The sequence below is a fragment of the Protopterus annectens genome, chromosome 6.part0, assembly GCF_019279795.1.
Source record: "Protopterus annectens isolate FY-2018-M chromosome 6.part0, PAN1.0, whole genome shotgun sequence".
Classification (NCBI taxonomy): domain Eukaryota; kingdom Metazoa; phylum Chordata; order Ceratodontiformes; family Protopteridae; genus Protopterus; species Protopterus annectens.
The window spans coordinates 1,121,484,350-1,121,506,089 of NC_056737.1; the positions used below are offsets into that span (position 1 = coordinate 1,121,484,350).

The 21,740-nt window shown below is 36.7% G+C and overlaps 1 protein-coding gene across 1 annotated transcript in view; it reads left to right on the forward strand.

Annotated features, from left to right (window-relative positions):
- ITGB6 (integrin subunit beta 6) overlaps window positions 1-21,740 on the forward strand; it is a 920,643-nt gene that overhangs the window by 77,943 nt on the left and 820,960 nt on the right. Inside the window, exon 3 of the mRNA XM_044074743.1 lies at window positions 20,913-20,992. Coding sequence (XP_043930678.1) covers window positions 20,913-20,992 — 80 coding nt within the window. The remainder of the gene's footprint in view (window positions 1-20,912; window positions 20,993-21,740) is intronic.

The window sequence follows — 21,740 nt, forward strand, 5'->3', positions numbered from 1 at the left end:
ATTGTAATATACCTATTCTCTACTGCAGCGCACCATTGTAATATACCTATTCTCTACTGCAGCACACCATTGTAATATACCTATTCTCTACTGCAGCACACCATTGTAATATACCTATTCTCTACTGCAGCACACCATTGTAATATACCTATTCTCTACTGCAGCACACCATTGTAATATACCTATTCTCTACTGCAGCACACCATTGTAATATACCTATTCTCTACTGCAGCACACCATTGTAATATACCTATTCTCTACTGCAGCACACCATTGTAATATACCTAGTCTCTACTGCAGCACACCATTGTAATATACCTATTCTCTACTGCAGCACACCATTGTAATATACCTAGTCTCTACTGCAGCACACCATTGTAATATACCTATTCTCTACTGCAGCACACCATTGTAATATACCTATTCTCTACTGCAGCACACCATTGTAATATACCTATTCTCTACTGCAGCACACCACTGTAATATACCTATTCTCTACTGCAGCACACCATTGTAATATACCTATTCTCTACTGCAGCACACCATTGTAATATACCTATTCTCTACTGCAGCACACCATTGTAATATACCTATTCTCTACTGCAGCACACCATTGTAATATACCTATTCTCTACTGCAGCACACCATTGTAATATACCTATTCTCTACTGCAGCACACCATTGTAATATACCTATTCTCTACTGCAGCACACCACTGTAATATACCTATTCTCTACTGCAGCACACCATTGTAATATACCTATTCTCTACTGCAGCACACCATTGTAATATACCTATTCTCTACTGCAGCACACCATTGTAATATACCTATTCTCTACTGCAGCACACCATTGTAATATACCTATTCTCTACTGCAGCACACCATTGTAATATACCTATTCTCTACTGCAGCACACCATTGTAATATACCTATTCTCTACTGCAGCACACCATTGTAATATACCTATTCTCTACTGCAGCACACCACTGTAATATACCTATTCTCTACTGCAGCACACCATTGTAATATACCTATTCTCTACTGCAGCACACCATTGTAATATACCTATTCTCTACTGCAGCACACCATTGTAATATACCTATTCTCTACTGCAGCACACCATTGTAATATACCTATTCTCTACTGCAGCACACCATTGTAATATACCTATTCTCTACTGCAGCACACCATTGTAATATACCTATTCTCTACTGCAGCACACCATTGTAATATACCTATTCTCTACTGCAGCACACCATTGTAATATACCTATTCTCTACTGTAGCACACCATTGTAATATACCTATTCTCTACTGCAGCACACCATTGTAATATACCTATTCTCTACTGCAGCACACCACTGTAATATACCTATTCTCTACTGCAGCACACCATTGTAATATACCTATTCTCTACTGCAGCACACCATTGTAATATACCTATTCTCTACTGCAGCACACCATTGTAATATACCTATTCTCTACTGCAGCACACCATTGTAATATACCTATTCTCTACTGCAGCACACCATTGTAATATACCTATTCTCTACTGCAGCACACCATTGTAATATACCTATTCTCTACTGCAGCACACCATTGTAATATACCTATTCTCTACTGCAGCACACCATTGTAATATACCTATTCTCTACTGCAGCACACCACTGTAATATACCTATTCTCTACTGCAGCACACCATTGTAATATACCTATTCTCTACTGCAGCACACCATTGTAATATACCTATTCTCTACTGCAGCACACCATTGTAATATACCTATTCTCTAAAGCAGCACACCATTGTAATATACCTATTTTCTACTGCAGCACACCATTATAATATACCTATTCTCTAAAGCAGCACACCATTGTAATATACCTATTCTCTACTGCAGCACACCATTGTAATTTACCTATTCTCTACTGCAGCACACCATTGTAATATACCTATTCTCTACTGCAGCACACCATTGTAATATACCTATTCTCTACTGCAGCACACCATTGTAATATACCTATTCTCTACTGCAGCACACCATTGTAATATACCTATTCTCTACTGCAGCACACCATTGTAATATACCTATTCTCTACTGCAGCACACCATTGTCATATACCTATTCTCTACTGCAGCACACCATTGTAATATACCTATTCTCTAAAGCAGCACACCATTGTAATATACCTATTCTCTACTGCAGCACACCATTATAATATACCTATTCTCTACTGCAGCACACCATTGTAATATACCTATTCTCTACTGCAGCACACCATTGTAATATACCTATTCTCTACTGCAGCACACCACTGTAATATACCTATTCTCTACTGCAGCACACCATTGTAATATACCTATTCTCTACTGCAGCACACCATTGTAATATACCTATTCTCTACTGCAGCACACCATTGTAATATACCTATTCTCTACTGCAGCACACCATTGTAATATACCTATTCTCTACTGCAGCACACCACTGTAATATACCTATTCTCTACTGCAGCACACCATTGTAATATACCTATTCTCTACTGCAGCACACCATTGTAATATACCTATTCTCTACTGCAGCACACCATTGTAATATACCTATTCTCTACTGCAGCACACCATTGTAATATACCTATTCTCTACTGCAGCACACCATTGTAATATACCTATTCTCTCCTGCAGCACACCATTGTAATATACCTATTCTCTACTGCAGCACACCATTGTAATATACCTATTCTCTACTGCAGCACACCATTGTAATATACCTATTCTCTACTGCAGCACACCATTGTAATATACCTATTCTCTACTGCAGCACACCATTGTAATATACCTATTCTCTACTGCAGCACACCATTGTAATATACCTATTCTCTACTGCAGCACACCATTGTAATATACCTATTCTCTACTGCAGCACACCATTGTAATATACCTATTCTCTACTGCAGCACACCACTGTAATATACCTATTCTCTACTGCAGCACACCATTGTAATATACCTATTCTCTACTGCAGCACACCATTGTAATATACCTATTCTCTACTGCAGCACACCATTGTAATATACCTATTCTCTACTGCAGCACACCATTGTAATATACCTATTCTCTACTGCAGCACACCATTGTAATATACCTATTCTCTACTGCAGCACACCATTGTAATATACCTATTCTCTACTGCAGCACACCATTGTAATATACCTATTCTCTACTGCAGCACACCATTGTAATATACCTATTCTCTACTGCAGCACACCATTGTAATATACCTATTCTCTACTGCAGCACACCATTGTAATATACCTATTCTCTACTGCAGCACACCATTGTAATATACCTATTCTCTACTGCAGCACACCATTGTAATATACCTATTCTCTACTGCAGCACACCATTGTAATATACCTATTCTCTACTGCAGCACACCATTGTAATATACCTATTCTCTACTGTAGCACACCATTGTAATATACCTATTCTCTACTGCAGCACACCATTGTAATATACCTATTCTCTACTGCAGCACACCATTGTAATATAGCTATTCTCTACTGCAGCACACCATTGTAATATACCTATTCTCTACTGCAGCACACCATTGTAATATACCTATTCTCTACTGCAGCACACCATTGTAATATACCTATTCTCTACTGCAGCACACCATTGTAATATACCTATTCTCTACTGCAGCACACCATTGTAATATACCTATTCTCTACTGCAGCACACCATTGTAATATACCTATTCTCTACTGCAGCACACCATTGTAATATACCTATTCTCTACTGCAGCACACCATTGTAATATACCTATTCTCTACTGCAGCACACCATTGTAATATACCTATTCTCTACTGCAGCACACCATTGTAATATACCTATTCTCTACTGCAGCACACCACTGTAATATACCTATTCTCTACTGCAGCACACCATTGTAATATACCTATTCTCTACTGCAGCACGCCATTGTAATATACCTATTCTCTACTGCAGCACACCATTGTAATATACCTATTCTCTACTGCAGCACACCATTGTAATATACCTATTCTCTACTGCAGCACACCATTGTAATATACCTATTCTCTACTGCAGCACACCATTGTAATATACCTATTCTCTACTGCAGCACACCATTGTAATATACCTATTCTCTACTGCATCACACCATTGTAATATACCTATTCTCTACTGCAGCACGCCATTGTAATATACCTATTCTCTACTGCAGCACGCCATTGTAATATACCTATTCTCTACTGCAGCACACCATTGTAATATACCTATTCTCTACTGCAGCACACCATTGTAATATACCTATTCTCTACTGCAGCACACCATTGTAATATACCTATTCTCTACTGCAGCACACCATTGTAATATACCTATTCTCTACTGCAGCACACCATTGTAATATACCTATTCTCTACTGCAGCACACCATTGTAATATACCTATTCTCTACTGCAGCACACCATTGTAATATACCTATTCTCTACTGCAGCACACCATTGTAATATACCTATTCTCTACTGCAGCACACCATTGTAATATACCTATTCTCTACTGCAGCACACCATTGTAATATACCTATTCTCTACTGCAGCACACCATTGTAATATACCTATTCTCTACTGCAGCACACCATTGTAATATACCTATTCTCTACTGCAGCACACCATTGTAATATACCTATTCTCTACTGCAGCACACCATTGTAATATACCTATTCTCTACTGCAGCACACCATTGTAATATACCTATTCTCTACTGCAGCACACCATTGTAATATACCTATTCTCTACTGCAGCACACCATTGTAATATACCTATTCTCTACTGCAGCACACCATTGTAATATACCTATTCTCTACTGCAGCACACCACTGTAATATACCTATTCTCTACTGCAGCACACCATTGTAATATACCTATTCTCTACTGCAGCACACCACTGTAATATACCTATTCTCTACTGCAGCACACCATTGTAATATACCTATTCTCTACTGCAGCACACCATTGTAATATACCTATTCTCTACTGCAGCACACCATTGTAATATACCTATTCTCTACTGCAGCACACCATTGTAATATACCTATTCTCTACTGCAGCACACCATTGTAATATACCTATTCTCTACTGCAGCACACCATTGTAATATACCTATTCTCTACTGCAGCACACCATTGTAATATACCTATTCTCTACTGCAGCACACCACTGTAATATACCTATTCTCTACTGCAGCACACCATTGTAATATACCTATTCTCTACTGCAGCACACCATTGTAATATACCTATTCTCTACTGCAGCACACCACTGTAATATACCTATTCTCTACTGCAGCACACCACTGTAATATACCTATTCTCTACTGCAGCACACCATTGTAATATACCTATTCTCTACTGCAGCACACCATTGTAATATACCTATTCTCTACTGCAGCACACCATTGTAATATACCTATTCTCTACTGCAGCACACCATTGTAATATACCTATTCTCTACTGCAGCACACCATTGTAATATACCTATTCTCTACTGCAGCACACCATTGTAATATACCTATTCTCTACTGCAGCACACCATTGTAATATACCTATTCTCTACTGCAGCACACCACTGTAATATACCTATTCTCTACTGCAGCACACCATTGTAATATACCTATTCTCTACTGCAGCACACCACTGTAATATACCTATTCTCTACTGCAGCACACCATTGTAATATACCTATTCTACTGCAGCACACCATTGTAATATACATATTCTCTACTGCAGCACACCATTGTAATCTACCTATTCTCTACTGCAGCACACCATTGTAATATACCTATTCTCTACTGCAGCACACCATTGTAATATACCTATTCTCTACTGCAGCACACCATTGTAATATACCTATTCTCTACTGCAGCACACCACTGTAATATACCTATTCTCTACTGCAGCACACCATTGTAATATACCTATTCTCTACTGCAGCACACCATTGTAATATACCTATTCTCTACTGCAGCACACCATTGTAATATACCTATTCTCTACTGCAGCACACCATTGTAATATACCTATTCTCTACTGCAGCACACCATTGTAATATACCTATTCTCTACTGCAGCACACCATTGTAATATACCTATTCTATACTGCAGCACACCATTGTAATATACCTATTCTCTACTGCAGCACACCATTGTAATATACCTATTCTCTACTGCAGCACACCACTGTAATATACCTATTCTCTACTGCAGCACACCATTGTAATATACCTATTCTCTACTGCAGCACACCATTGTAATATATCTATTCTCTACTGCAGCACACCATTGTAATATACCTATTCTCTACTGCAGCACACCATTGTAATATACCTATTCTCTACTGCAGCACCTTATTGTAATATACCTATTCTCTACTGCAGCACACCATTGTAATATACCTATTCTCTACTGCAGCACACCATTGTAATATACCTATTCTCTACTGCAGCACACCATTGTAATATACCTATTCTCTACTGCAGCACACCACTGTAATATACCTATTCTCTACTGCAGCACACCATTGTAATATACCTATTCTCTACTGCAGCACACCATTGTAATATACCTATTCTCTACTGCAGCACACCATTGTAATATACCTATTCTCTACTGCAGCACACCATTGTAATATACCTATTCTCTACTGCAGCACACCATTGTAATATACCTATTCTCTACTGCAGCACACCATTGTAATATACCTATTCTCTACTGCAGCACACCATTGTAATATACCTATTCTCTACTGCAGCACACCATTGTAATATACCTATTCTCTACTGCAGCACACCATTGTAATATACCTATTCTCTACTGCAGCACACCATTGTAATATACCTATTCTCTACTGCAGCACACCATTGTAATATACCTATTCTCTACTGCAGCACACCATTGTAATATACCTATTCTCTACTGCAGCACCTTATTGTAATATACCTATTCTCTACTGCAGCACACCATTGTAATATACCTATTCTCTACTGCAGCACACCATTGTAATATACCTATTCTCTACTGCAGCACACCACTGTAATATACCTATTCTCTCCTGCAGCACACCATTGTAATACACCTATTCTCTACTGCAGCACACCATTGTAATATACCTATTCTCTACTGCAGCACACCATTGTAATATACCTATTCTCTACTGCAGCACACCATTGTAATATACCTATTCTCTACTGCAGCACACCATTGTAATATACCTATTCTCTACTGCAGCACACCATTGTAATATACCTATTCTCTACTGCAGCACACCATTGTAATATACCTATTCTCTACTGCGGCACACCATTGTAATATACCTATTCTCCTTTTAAGATTTTTCATACTTGTCACATTTAAAGCGAATGTTTTCAGCTTTTTAAGAACAGTAAGTATAATAAAATGTTTATCCCTTTCCTTTCTTAGTTCTCTAAGCATGATGTTTTTGGATTTTTTTCCTTTCTTTAACTCTTTTCCCTATCGAATTCTTTTTATTTCTTACTGTACACTTTCTCATTTGTCTCCTCTGTTGTTTTTTTCTTATTATTTTATTTAACTTCATGTATAACTTCTTTATCAGTGACATCTTTTTGTACATTTCCTTGTATAACCCATTCTACTATCTCTTTCTCCTGTATAACTTTATTTTCATTTTTTTACACATTCATTTCACACTCTAGCCATGAGTGACCAGTATTGTCACATTTTCTGCAATTTAAATCATTTTTTTTCCATTATGCTCTGTTTTACCACATAAATAACTTCTTTTGTATCACATTCATTGATTAAATGATCACTTTTTCCACAAAAATAACATGATTTTGGTTGACCCCTGTATTTCACAAAACTCCTATAACCATAAACATCAATAATACTAGGTACGTGCATAACATTGTCATTTTCCATTTTCAGTATTACTCCACATCCCCATCCCCCAGTCCGTAGTCCTCTTTCATCATATATTGTTGTAGTGTCCATTACTTCTTTACAAATAGTTAACAAATGTTCTTTCAGTTCTTTTGCTTCAACTTCAGTTCTATACTGGATCGTTATTCTTTTTTTGTCTGTAAAAAGTTTGCACGATATATTCTGACCATTGATAAATATTTTTCTTTTGTTCATATGTACCCCAAAAATTTTCCATGGCCTGCCCAGTCTCAAATTTCAAGTCACAAAAAGTCTCTTTATTAATTAAAATGAATGTTCTTACCTCTTTTGTTTGACACCCAGCGGTGCTATGACAAAATCACAAATCTTATACCTGTCCAAACTTTCTTCTTTTTTACTGCTCACACATACTGTATACTTCTTTTTTGTTTCTTTTATTTCTTCTTTCTTCTTTGCTCCTTCCCCACAGTTTGTGCATAAGTTTTTGTCACTTGAACTTTTTCTGGCACAGTCTCTTCTCCTTTTTCTTCTTCTATTTTCTCCATGATGTCACTCCATGAAACTGCTGCTCCACTTTCTGGTTAACTTTTGTTTACCATTTCTTCCAAATAATCATCCCGCAACCCTCCCAATTGGAGGGTTGTAATTATGCATCTCTCAGAGCTAACTGTCTCTCCTTCAAACAATCTCCTCTGAAAGTTTTCCTCTGAATCCATCTCTGTTACAGTTACAATTTCCTTTTCTTCCAATATCACTGTTTTTTCTGCACCCACAGCATCAGAAAAAACTTCTGGTAGCGAGTCTCCCATTTCAACTACATTTTCATTAACTTTCACCTCATTTTCAGCCAAAGCTGGCTCAGCCATATTTTGTTTCTGTTCCTCCTGGCTGCCTCCACACCTGGACAGGAAACAGGAAGTCAGAATGTGTAACACACAAATCCTTCAACCATTACCAAGAGTAGGGGAAGTTCCCTGATGCCCTGGCCAAATTTCCCCTAATAATAGAAGTACCACTTCGGGTCTACCCTGAAAAGGGGCTAATAGACTCATGGGACTAATCTGGTCAATGAAAGGAAAAATAAATTGTGTTTTTTAAGATTTCTATAGTTTATATTTGTGAAAACATAGGCTATAAGTACAGACAGAACACTAATTTTGAATATAATAAGAAGACAATGAATGTCATCTTGGTTAGAGAAAAACAAGAATGCCTATAGACTAAAAGCAATGTTTACGACCATAAAACATTTGATCACTTATAATGTGAATAAACTCAGAACATAACTTTTGCTTCACTCATGGATTTGATAACACATAATTCACTCATGGATTTAGGATGCCATGGTACCATGAAGTCAAGTATGTATGCTTGATCATAGATCTACAGAGAAATAAAAACAAAGTATTTAAATATGTTATCATAGAAAATTGTTTTTTTGGGGGGGTGCAGTGATTTGCAAGAATTGTAAAGTTTAATTAATGTGAGCATTTGTGTGTGAGTGAGTAAAGGGAGATGGTACCTTTTTTCTTATGTATTTATTTATTATTTATTTATTTATTGCCTTGTTTACCAGGAAATTCTGACTAGGCATGCACACCCATTTTCAACGGATTCCCATGGAGAAAAGCTCCATATGATATTAATTTCATAGTCACAAAAAATCAAAGCAAAAGCTTGATAGTTAACAATGAAATAAAAGTGTTATATAACTTGACATTTGACACTGAAAAATGCAAAAGGGGTGTTTTACAGTAATATGCATTTTTGAATAGTAAATATAAATTGTATTCATCATTTACAAGATAACAGTTAAGAAAAACAGATTATAGTTGCTGCATTATACGTATGTTGTAGAGAATTGATAATATATGATTCCTATAAAACTGACAGACTCCTGTATGTAAAAATATGAAGTAAAGAGGACAAATGTGGAAAAAGTTGTGAAGAATCAGATAAGCAGTGGAGAAGCAAAGTTGAGATAGGCAGTTAAAGTACCTAGAAATAAGTTGATGGAGCTGGGTTTAGCTAGTGAAAGATTTTGGAGATAAAAGCAAGAGAATTGTTGTTAGGACAGGAACATGGGCAGAGCAAAGACCAAGTTAGGTGTTTGAGATTATGATATAAACTTGATGCATAGCTGTCCTGTTTTGGTGAAATAGGTATTGAGTTCCACTGCCTGGTGATGCAGGATGAATACGGTGAGTCTCTTGTTTTGCTGTGGTATTTGGAGGTGGTTAGAAGGCTTTTTTTACATGAACAAATACATCATGTTAGTGAGTAATGTTTAAGAATGTTCTGTAAAGAAGGGCATGTGTTTGGTTTGTGTATTATTTTGTGAGTATTGACTAGATGCATCTCTGTAAGGTGATAAATTAGTTTATGCCATTTTAGTTTCTCTAGTGCCATGCAGTGGTGAGTGCGGTAAGGTGCATTAGATTCAAATATTTTGTTATAGCAAGCTACTAGTTTATTTAGTAGTGTGATCTGTATGTGATGTATAAAAAAGAGAGGGGAGAAGGTTGGATGTTACTAAGGTTTTTCTGGAAGAGGTAATGAGGTAAGGTTTCTTTTACTAGGGAAAAGACAGTTGTTGCTCATTTTTATGGATTGGTGGTGTGTCGAATTTTAAGTAATTTTCTATTATGACACCCAACAGTTTTGAATTTGACATGATTTCTATGGTGGTGATATTTGTGAAGGTAATGTTAAGAGATAAAATGTCTGCTAGAAGAGATTTAGGTGTAAAGAGCATTCATTTGTTTGTATTTAGGATTAACTGATGAGCTATTAGCCATGATTCTACAGAGCAGATATTTGCTGAAGTAGTGGGGGGCTTGGAGCTGAGTAAATGATGATGGTGTTGCCTGTATATTGTATTATAAAACCAAAAGAAACCAGAAGTCTACCATTCAAGAACTTGTTTAATTAAACACATACCAAAGCGTTCGAGTAAAACTCTTCATCAGTGTATAAAACATAGAAACCATGCCATCATTTTATATACTACACTGCCAATCACCTCATAGTTTTAATTAACAATAATACATCATTTAAAGTGCCCAACAAGTAAACAAGTAAAAAAAAAATAAAGACAAATAATGAAACTAGTACATATAAAAATATACATAAAAGATGCATTTATACCATATCATGTCTATCTTTTAAAATTGGTTTAATACTATTACTACTATTTAACCCTGGTAAACAATCTTCCCTGAAATAATTAATCTACTTATATTCATTCATTTCTGTTCTATTCACTATATCCCCCCATTCCTGTTAACATATATAACTTGTAAAATTCTAAATTTAAACTTATGCTCTACCCCATTTACAGATACATGTTTTGCTAGAACAATAGTAAGAACACTCCTACATATATCTGACTTAAGTGCGCTTATCCTTCCCTTCAATTTTTTTATTTGTTTTGCTAATATAAAAACATTGGCATTGAAAACAATTAGCAAAATATATGACATTTTCTGTATTGCATGTACCTAATGCAGTAAACTTAAACATTTCATGACTAATGAGAGGCCTAAAAAATAAATCGTTGTTAATATCTTTACAGTGAGTGCAGTTAAAGCAAGGGGTAGTACCTGATTTTCTCTTACAAATCTTTTTCATTTTCCCTTTCTTTACATCTTTATAGCATAAATATTGCTTTAAGTTCTTTTCCCTTTTATATACAAACCAGGTTCTTGCCCCTACTACCTCACTAGTTTCTTTGTTGGATGTTGAAATAGTCCAATTTTTCCTAATAATGTGTTGTACTATTTTGGTATGTCTATTATATTTCGTCATATAACTAATTGTACCTTTATTCAATTTTTAGCCACAATATTATTATGTACAACACTATTTTCTCCTGATAAATATGGTTTAGCTACATCCTTTCTTAACTGACTTACTGACTTTTTTTGTCTCTTCAATAAGGCTGTCATTCTAGCCTCTACTTCTAAACTCCAGTGCCATACCTTCCATTTCATTTATGAACATCCCTTCTTTTGTACTCAACCTACTTGCTCTCATGAATTGGCTTTTTACAACTCCTTTAAAATTGTGTGTAGGATGCATACTCCCTGAGTCCACATATTTCACAGCGTGTACATTCTTCCTATGTATCACAGTATTAAGGGCAAGATCCTATTTAGAAATAGTAATGTCCAAAAAAATAATAGTGACATCTGATGTTTTAACATCAAAAAGTAAGAAATCAGTCAAAGAATGAAGAAAGTCAATAACAGTATCTAACTCATGAGTCACCTTTCCATAAAAGAAATATATCATCTATGAAACATTTAAAGATCAATAAATTGCCATTTCTAAATAATCTACTATGCTCAGCAAAATAAATTTCTCCTCCCACCTTGCCAATAACAAATTGGCATAAGTGTTCATGACTGGTGTGCCCATCACTACACCCAGTGGTTGATGGTAGTGATTATTATCAAAAGTGAATACCTTATTATCTAAAACACACTCCGACATAGAGCATAGCAACTCTACTTTAGTATGTATCATAATCACTATGTGCATTTAGGAATGCCCTTATTGCGTCAATCCCATACACATTCAGGATAACAGTAAATAAGGAGTTGATGCTCATCGCCACTAACAAAATGTCTTGAGATATACTACTTACTGACCATTCATTAGTACTTAAAAAAAGTAATGAGTATCCTTAATAAAGCTACCACAATACTTCAACATGGGGTCTAACTGCTTATCTAAATATTTAGAAATTGCTGTCGTAACCCATCTTTTTCCAGAAACTATAGGTCACATATGGGGCACCATTAAACATTTGTGAATTTTAGGATGTCCATAAATGAATGGAATTACTGGATTAGTTAAATAGAGATAGTTATATGTTTCAGGAGTTATCATGCCTTCGGTTAGTAAATCATAAAGAAAATCTTTTACTTTTGTAATAACCATGTTCACGAAGCTCTTATTAACTATGGTAAAGGTGTGTACACCGGACAAAAACTCGCTCATTCAACTATTAAACTGAATACAGCTCATTACTACAATCATCCCAACTTTATCTGAGGGCTTAATAATTAAATCATTATTAGCACATAAGGAAGCTAGTGCAACCTGTTCTTCCTTCACAAGATTGTAAAATGTATCTCCTTTTGCTTCTTACAGAAAGCATCATATATTTCCTGTTCACACATACTTAAAAATGCTTTACCTGTACGGGTATTACATGGTACAGAAGTACTTGACCATTTCAAAACCAAACCATTGCATTCAACTTCATTTATAAACAGCAATTTCAAGTCTAATGACCTAGCAAATAGTCATAGTTCTGTTAACATATCAGTCAAATCACCAGCAGTGGATGGAATACATGTTGGCCCTTTAGCTAGTAGCTGCAGTTCAAATGGGCTTAAAATATATTCAGACAAATTAAGTACATTATTGTTGCCCACATTCAAGTTTTCATTCTCTTGAATTTCATTTCCTGGCCTACCTTGTTGTGAAATTTCTGTAGCTTCTGTTTGTCTTCTTCCTTGTTTCTCGCTCGGTTGTGGCTGTTGCTTCTCCCTCTGATCCTTTCTTTTAGTGCTATCAGTTGCTGCAGATGGAATCGAGTTTGTACTAAAAAAGTCTCATTGTTCACATTTACTTTCTCAGACACAGAAGGAACAGGGGAGCCCAAATCCATAAACAAATCCTGAGAATGAAGTGGTGTAGTCATCCTTTCTACAACTCTCTATACTTCCAACAATTGTTTACACACATCTGTGAAGCCATCCAAATCGGAAACCACCACATTTTGCTGGCTCAGGAAGAGGAGGTGGAGTCATTTCATATCTAGCACATAATAGGTGGACTACATCAGAACTTTGTTCTGCTATTGGATGGGCTGTCTTAGGCCAGAAAAAAAAATTCTTATTTTTTAAATCATTGATGTCTTGCATTAACTTCCTTTTTTTTAGTGGCAATCAGTCTATCCTCAAAAGCTCTGAGCCACTCAGGTAGATTGTTATAGTCTTTTGCAACAGCAGTATACTCACAGGCATTTAGCACCTTATCTTCTAAAGCCTCGATCTCTGTGGCTAGTTTCATTTCATGTGTAAGAAAAAAAAAATCATTCATCAATTTCCTGTATTCAGCACTAAGCCATACATTAGTTCTTGCCCCTTAAGGAGTAGATCTTGATATTCATTCCCATAGGTAGACAGTCTGAGGACTCTCAAACCTCTGGGAACAATACCAAGCTGAAGGTACACATCAAAGCTCAGTCTCTGCCATTGCAGTTTTTGTATTGTTCAACTTTAAACTGCAAGGTCTTCAAAACTTGTTGCAAATATAGGTTTACCTTTACTTGGATGAAAATCACTTGTGCGATTGCTCATATGAGTGAAATGTAAGCACGAAACAAAAAAAGTGGCAGTTTCCAATGTTCGAAAATCAGCAAATCGAAAAGCAGATTCACTGATTTTAGAACACAAAAGTTGAATACGTAGTGTAATGAAGTGTTATGCAGGGGGCAAGCCACCCTGCACCCCCCTACTTTAATATACTAACTCCGAGATCATACTACAGTGGGGAAAGGGTCCATTTTCCGATCCTGACTATAGTGCAATCTGCCCCAAAATGCCGAATCTGCAATGAGCGAATGTCACTGTGCATTCGCTCATTGCACATTTGAAGCATTTTGCGTTTGACATTTGCAAACTTAGAAAACATACCATCATTTTATATAATACACAGCTCATAATTCCAATTAACAATAATACACCATTTAAAGTGCCCAACAAGTAAAAAAGTAAAAAAAAAAATTGAAACCAATACATATAAAAATATACATAGAAAATGCATTTACACCATATCATGTCTATATTTTAAAATTGGTTTATGCACTGATGAAGAGTTTTACTCAAAAGCTTTGGTATCTGTGTTATTAAACAAGTTCTGGAATGGTGGACTTCTGATTTCTTTTGGTTTTGCATCTGTTTTGTGTACCTTGGAGTTCTTTAGCTAACAAGGAGAATTGTTTGTTTTTTTCATTTTTTATATTGTATTTTAGAGGCAAGTTTGCTGGTTTTATGCAAGGTGTTTGTGGAGATATTGAAAAGTACTGGGCCTAGAACTGATCCTTCAAAGACACCAACGGTGACAGGTAGGAAGGGGGAGAGCTCGTGACTCCATTTTATGGCCTGCTGTCTGTTGGAGAGACAGTTACAGAACCAAAAAAGTAGATGAATGAGACATGGATAGGGAAGAAAGTTCATAAATTAGAGGTTGGTGGGATACTGTGTCAAATGCTTTTGATACATCCAAGGAAAAGGGAGGAGACTTGGTTTCCATTATTTCTGTTGGGATTTATAGATTCAGTGAAGCTAAGCAAGGCTGTTGTAGTACTGTGGTGTGACCAAAAACCACGTTGTCTGGAGCAGATCATATTATTGTTGGTGAGATAGGTTAGGAGTTGGGAATGTATACATTTTTCTAATATTTTGGATTGAGGGTAAGAATTGCTGTGGGCTGGTAAATGGAGAGGTCTGTGGCTGATCCACCTTTGCGAAGTGGTGTGATGTCAATTTTTTTTCCAGATAGATGGGACATCATTTTCAGTAATAGATCTATTTATGAATATTGAGATTAGGCATGCTACGCTGTTAGCTGTTGCTTTGAGGTATTCACTTAAGAAGCTGTCTGCAGTATGTGCAGTGGCTTTTAGTTTTAAGAGGTACTTTTTCGATAGCCAAGGTCAATATTGGAAGAAATTAAAAAACAGAGGTGCTGTACATATGGATGACAGGGATAGTGAAGGAAATGGTTGGATTAGTTTCAAATGAAAGTGAAGACAGATTGAGTGAAATTTGTTAAATTGGGTGACTATGGGGTAGGTTTTGTTGTTTGTAGTTGGTGGTGGGCTGCTAATTTGACTGGGGTATAGTAGGCATTTTTATGGTTGTTCAGAATTGCTTTGAGTTCTGGGGAATGTTTGCTTTGGAGGGAATTAAAGTAGGTGGTTTTGTATAATTTGACATTTTGATTACAGGGATTTATAAGTTGTCTGACGGTTTGACACTTTTATTGTATTCTGTCTTTACTCTGTGCTTTATATCTGTGCAACATGAACTGTTTAGTTTCTTTAGTGAGCCATGGGGCAGAGTTACCTTTGGTTCTTTTTATTCTAAGGGGAGCTACTTCACTGTGTATGTTAAGGAATATGCTACTGAAGCAGGTAACAGCATCGTCTGATGTACTTATTTTAGAGTATTCCAGTTATATTGGAAGAGGTAGTTAACAAAAGAATCTTTGTTAAAGGTGGTGAGTTTATATACTTGTTTAAAGATCGTGTGTCTAAGGGCATGATTAATGTATCTGGTGGCAAAAATGGAAAGATCATCACTGATGGTAGAAGTGTTTATGTTTGAGGGTGGGGTGGTATGAATCCAGTCTAATAATGATTGCCTGTTATTGTGTTTGTTGATTCCTGTGGGAAAGGTGATTATTTGGGTGAAATTCTACAGGTTAATAGAGAGGGTTGGGGAATCAGAGTTAGGAAGTAGATAATCTACATTGAAGTCCCTTAGTATAATGATTTCCTTCTTTATATTAGACAACCCGGCAGGGATGTCTTCTATAATTGGGATGTTGTTCCCTGGGAAAATATATACACACACACATATATATATATATATATATATATATATATATATATATATATATGTGTGTGTGTGTCTGTGTGTATGCTTGTTAAGGTGGAGGAGGGAGACAATTAATTTGGCACGGGAAAATTGTGGTGGCTACATGGGTATCTGGTGACTTCCAGAGTGTTTTTATAAAGTATTGCAAACTTCCAGCTTTTTGTGCAGTCTATAATTTCTTATTGTATTATAGCCTGGGGAAAGGATGTCTTCGTCTTTGGTGTTTGCTTTTAGCCAGGTTTCAGTACTGTAGTATGTGTGTGATGCAATGCATGTGTGTAGCTCTAGATATTTGTTATAGATGCTTCTAAGGTTTATATGCATTAATAGTAGGTTGTTATTCTGATTAAAAGGAGGTATATGTGTAGTGGTCAAAGGTGGTAATGTAACAGGAGTCTATAGGTTCATAGGTTCATAGGTTCATCTGAATGGTCTGATGAGATGGTTCCTGGGTTGGGATTAATGTCCTTTCAGAGTGGAGGTGTGGATGAGAGGTTCAAGCAGTGACACCATATTTTATATTTATCTCTTTGCTCTGAGTTTACTGTATTGGGTTGATAAGCCTTTTGGATGTGGTTGTATTTTAAGAAGGTCTGTGTTGTGATAGAGTAGAGACTGGGTGAGATTTTGTGGATAAAGAATGTTGGTTTGTGGACAAGGTGCACTGAGTTGGAGGAGATAGGGTGGTGGTGGGGTGGGAAATTGCAGTAGGATATGGCATAGGTAAGCATGACCAAGTATATAGGTTAGTAAAAGTATGAAATGTGCATGGAACAGTTATAATATAGATAACGTTGGGGAGGACTGTGGGAATTCAGGGGATATAAGAGTGTGACCACGTGCCTAGTTCTTTGGAGGTTGTACGAGTTGATGTAGAGGGTCTAGTGGGGTAGGCGTGTTTAAGTTAGGAAATCAGGTGATGTGATTTTGATAGACTGAGGAGTATTAGCCAATTGGAAGTGATAGTACAGCTGGTTGGTTCTTTTGTTGGAGTGGGTGGAGTTTGGATGCTTTAAGTGTAGTTGATGCAAGGTTGGGTGGGAACTGGGGGAAGGGTAGGGGAGCAGAATGTGCCCAAGTGTAGCGAGGGTGAACTTAGCAGGCTGCACACTTCAAGGTGGAGGTATTGCTGTGAGGGCAGTAAAACGTTATCTGTAAGCATGTGAGTTTTCAAGTAAGAGACAGCAAAAGTGTATTCATTTACTATGACCTGCCCCAAAAAAGTGCATTTATGAGAATTCAAAAGAGTTTATCGGATATTCAGTAGATGCAGATGTGTTAAGGAATATAGACTGCTGACATGGGCAGCTAGTACTCATGGATTTTCAACTTTAATATGCAAAAGAGGGGTAAAGGAAGAGAGTGAAGGCAATAGAAACAATGCCAGGGGTGGACGATGAGAAGCTATGAGGGGAAAATAATGCCAAAGCAGGTATAGCAAATGAGTATTCAGGCAGTTAACTTATGCAAGGGGAGAATGAAATAAGATTTTTTTATCTACTGCATTAGAGAAGGGGAAGAAGGAAAAGTAGTAGAAATATTAGTTACGGTTGTCAGTCTAACTTTATTAATAGCAGTGGGGTGGGGATTGCAGGATGTGGCTTTGGCTTAGGTAAGTATGCCTAGTAAAAGTATGAAAGGTGCATGGAGGAGTAGTGTAACGTACATGAAGCTATGAAGGACTGTGTGATTTCACCATTCCCGTCTAGTGAGGGTCATGCCTGTATTCCTGGTGTGGTTCACCTTAGTTAAATGGGTGCACACACTCAGATGAAGTTGACAATTATATTGTTACACATGCAATGATCATATATTGCTACCAGGTATTTCTTTAAGGAAAATTGCTGTTGGGCTTGACTTCACTTTAATGCTTGTCTGTTTAGCTTATTTTGCAGAGAATTCACCATGCAGGATTTGATAATGTTGAGGTCAGGGGATACAGAATAGTAGGAGCTAGCACACAACATTACAAGGTTGGGAAGAACTCTTTGGGGTCCAGACGTTATAGCCTCATAACATATCTTTTCCCTTCTCCAAAGCACACTTCATGGCTCTCACCTTCTCATAGACCACTAATATTTTCCACAAGGACTACAAATTCATTCTTCTGGGCTTCATTAAGTTTTTTTTTTCAGAATTTCGATACAAAGGCAATTTCTGGATTGAGAATTAATTGGTAGTCAGTAATGCAGATTTTATTCCATGGCTAGTCTGTTTCTTTATAGGTTTGGTTGGAGGATTTGCTCAAAATGATGATCTTACTTATTTTCATTAGTGGTAATATATAATTACTGACCATGTGGTGGGTAAGGCTAATCTATAACCAAATGGGACAGGTTATTTTGATCATAAAAAGGGAAACTAGCTAGGCTTAAAATGGCCTCCAAGGGCAGCTAGCCCAGTACTTACTTATGAATCTATGAACATATAAACCTATGAACCTATAAAATAACCTAAAGCACTGTTAACCATAGTATGTATTAGTGCTGTAATGGTTTGATTACAGTGTCACCTGTTTGCATTTTCAAATAATTTAAAAATATATCAGCTTCACCTGTTTGCTACATATCACTGTTTAATTGTTTAACACTTTCAATGTTAAAGAAAAACAGACTTGTGTGAGAAGTGTAAAGAACAACAGTAACACTAATTTACAAGAAAAAGGAAATTCGTCATCGGTGATCACAGCAGTATGGACCATGCTGGAAATAAACTGTTAGTTCACAAATATAAAAAAATTAATAATATAGATATAGTATAGAAAACTAATAAAACATTTGTTAGATACAACAGAAGGATGATAAGATGTTGCTGGATATTTCTTACTGCTTAACTGAGGAAAAAATGGCTGTTTTCTCACTAAGCGGTATTTGTATTAGGTGAATGGAACATGTCTTGCTTAACAACAGGCTAGCTGTTGGTTATGTAGATATAATATCACAGTTAGCCCATCCTGAAAGAATGTTGATTGGTGGGTATTGTTTAAATGAATCACATCATGGTAAAACAACTAGTCAGTGGTAATTGAATCATGAAATGGTTTGCAAAATGATAATGCATAAACAAAATAAAAATACTACACAACAGGGAACACCGTGCTAATTGCAAAGCCAACCAAAATATCCACCAAGAGAAGCACAGTAGGGGCAAACAGAGACAACGGAATCCATAAGCCAATCCGAGATGTTTTATTTGAACACACTGCACAATACAAGAACTAACAAATTAAACTAAACGTTTTAACTTGATCACTGCGTTTTTCATCCACAAAATACTAGGACTTCATCAGGTCACAACTTTAGGCCCAAAATAGCGGTGCTTATATACTCTTAATAGGATCAATAAAACAATTATATGAAATCAATTAAAAATAAAATATAAAATGTTTGTTTGTGTCTTTCGGCTTTTCCCGGTTAGGGGTCACCACAGCGGAACTTCGGTCCACTAATGATTGGCAGTAGATTTTTACATACTGGCTTGCCGGGCCTAACGCACAACCTTCAATGAAGGAATGCCCGTTCACGCATGTTGCTACACAGAAGACCTCTAACTGAGAATCGAATGGGCAATGTCTAACTGTGAGGTGACAACGCTACCACAGCACCACCACCCCAGTCAGCTAATATAAAATAAAAATTAAAATACTAAAAAACAAACGTGGAATGCTTTCGTTTTATGTATAATGTTGCACCTATAAATATTATGAATGAGGCTTAGTAATATGCAGATTCTTCAATGCACATCAGTAAAGATAAAAAACATAATTTTTAACGTTAGACCTTTTACATTTTTTTGGTATACCTTGCAAGGAAATTATGTATTGGCTTAGCACTTTTTTTTTAATATGACCATTTCTTGAACAAGTATTACTTTTATGAGTATGCGTGTAGTTTAGAATGTAGCTTCCCAACATAAGAACTGACCCGGGACTGCTTGGTTTTCCTACTGCTGAATTTGTGGAGTAGGCATTTGTACCTCAGTATATTACATGTGCACTTATATTTACAGACCTTTCATTGCAATATCATGATGTAATACAGATGAATGCTTGTTATTGATAGGTGCATGTTATAAGAACTCATAGCATCTTAAAACCACGATTATTGTAAAAAAAAAATATATATATATATATATATATATATATATATATATATATATATATATATATATATACATATACCATAGTGCATATTTAGAATACAAGGTGTGAAAAAAACTTATTTTTGTAAAACTTAGCTATGTGTCATGCTAATGTCATCCTACTGATTTCTCTGACAGGTTCTTGTACATTTGTGGGGTCAGTGAATTGTGAAGACTGTCTGCAGAGGGGACCCCACTGTGCCTGGTGTTCTCAAGAGGTGAGCCACTTACAAAATACTACTTTAGGTAAATAGAAACTGTATGCATGAACGGATGAGAACCATGTAGGTCTAAATGCTTGTACAGTAGAATTGCCTAGGTTACCACATTACACCTAACTTGTTTTATAGGAGCCTTACACACTCACACATACATATGTACGTGCATGTGCATGCACACACACACACACACACACATACACACACACACACACACACACACACACACACACACACACACACACACACACACACACACACACATATGCACATGTACATGCACACACAGACATACACACATACACACACATGTACATGTACGTGCACACACAGACATACACACGCACACACACACACACACACACACACACACACACACACACACACACACACATATGTATGTGTGGGCGTGCACAGACACACACACACACACACACACACACACACACACACATATGTATGTGTGAGCGCGCGCGCACACACACACACACACACACACACACACACACACACACACACACACACACACACACACACACACACACACACACACACACACACACACACACACACACACACACATACACACACACACTACCATTATGATGTAACCCCTTCCAGTAGGTCTAATATTTTTGGATCCAAGGATTAACAAGCTGTCTACTGGAAGACTATTTCTGAAATCTGTTGAATTTTCTGAGAAATACTTCCTCACATCTTTCATACAGAATCCCAGCTAGCTCCCTTC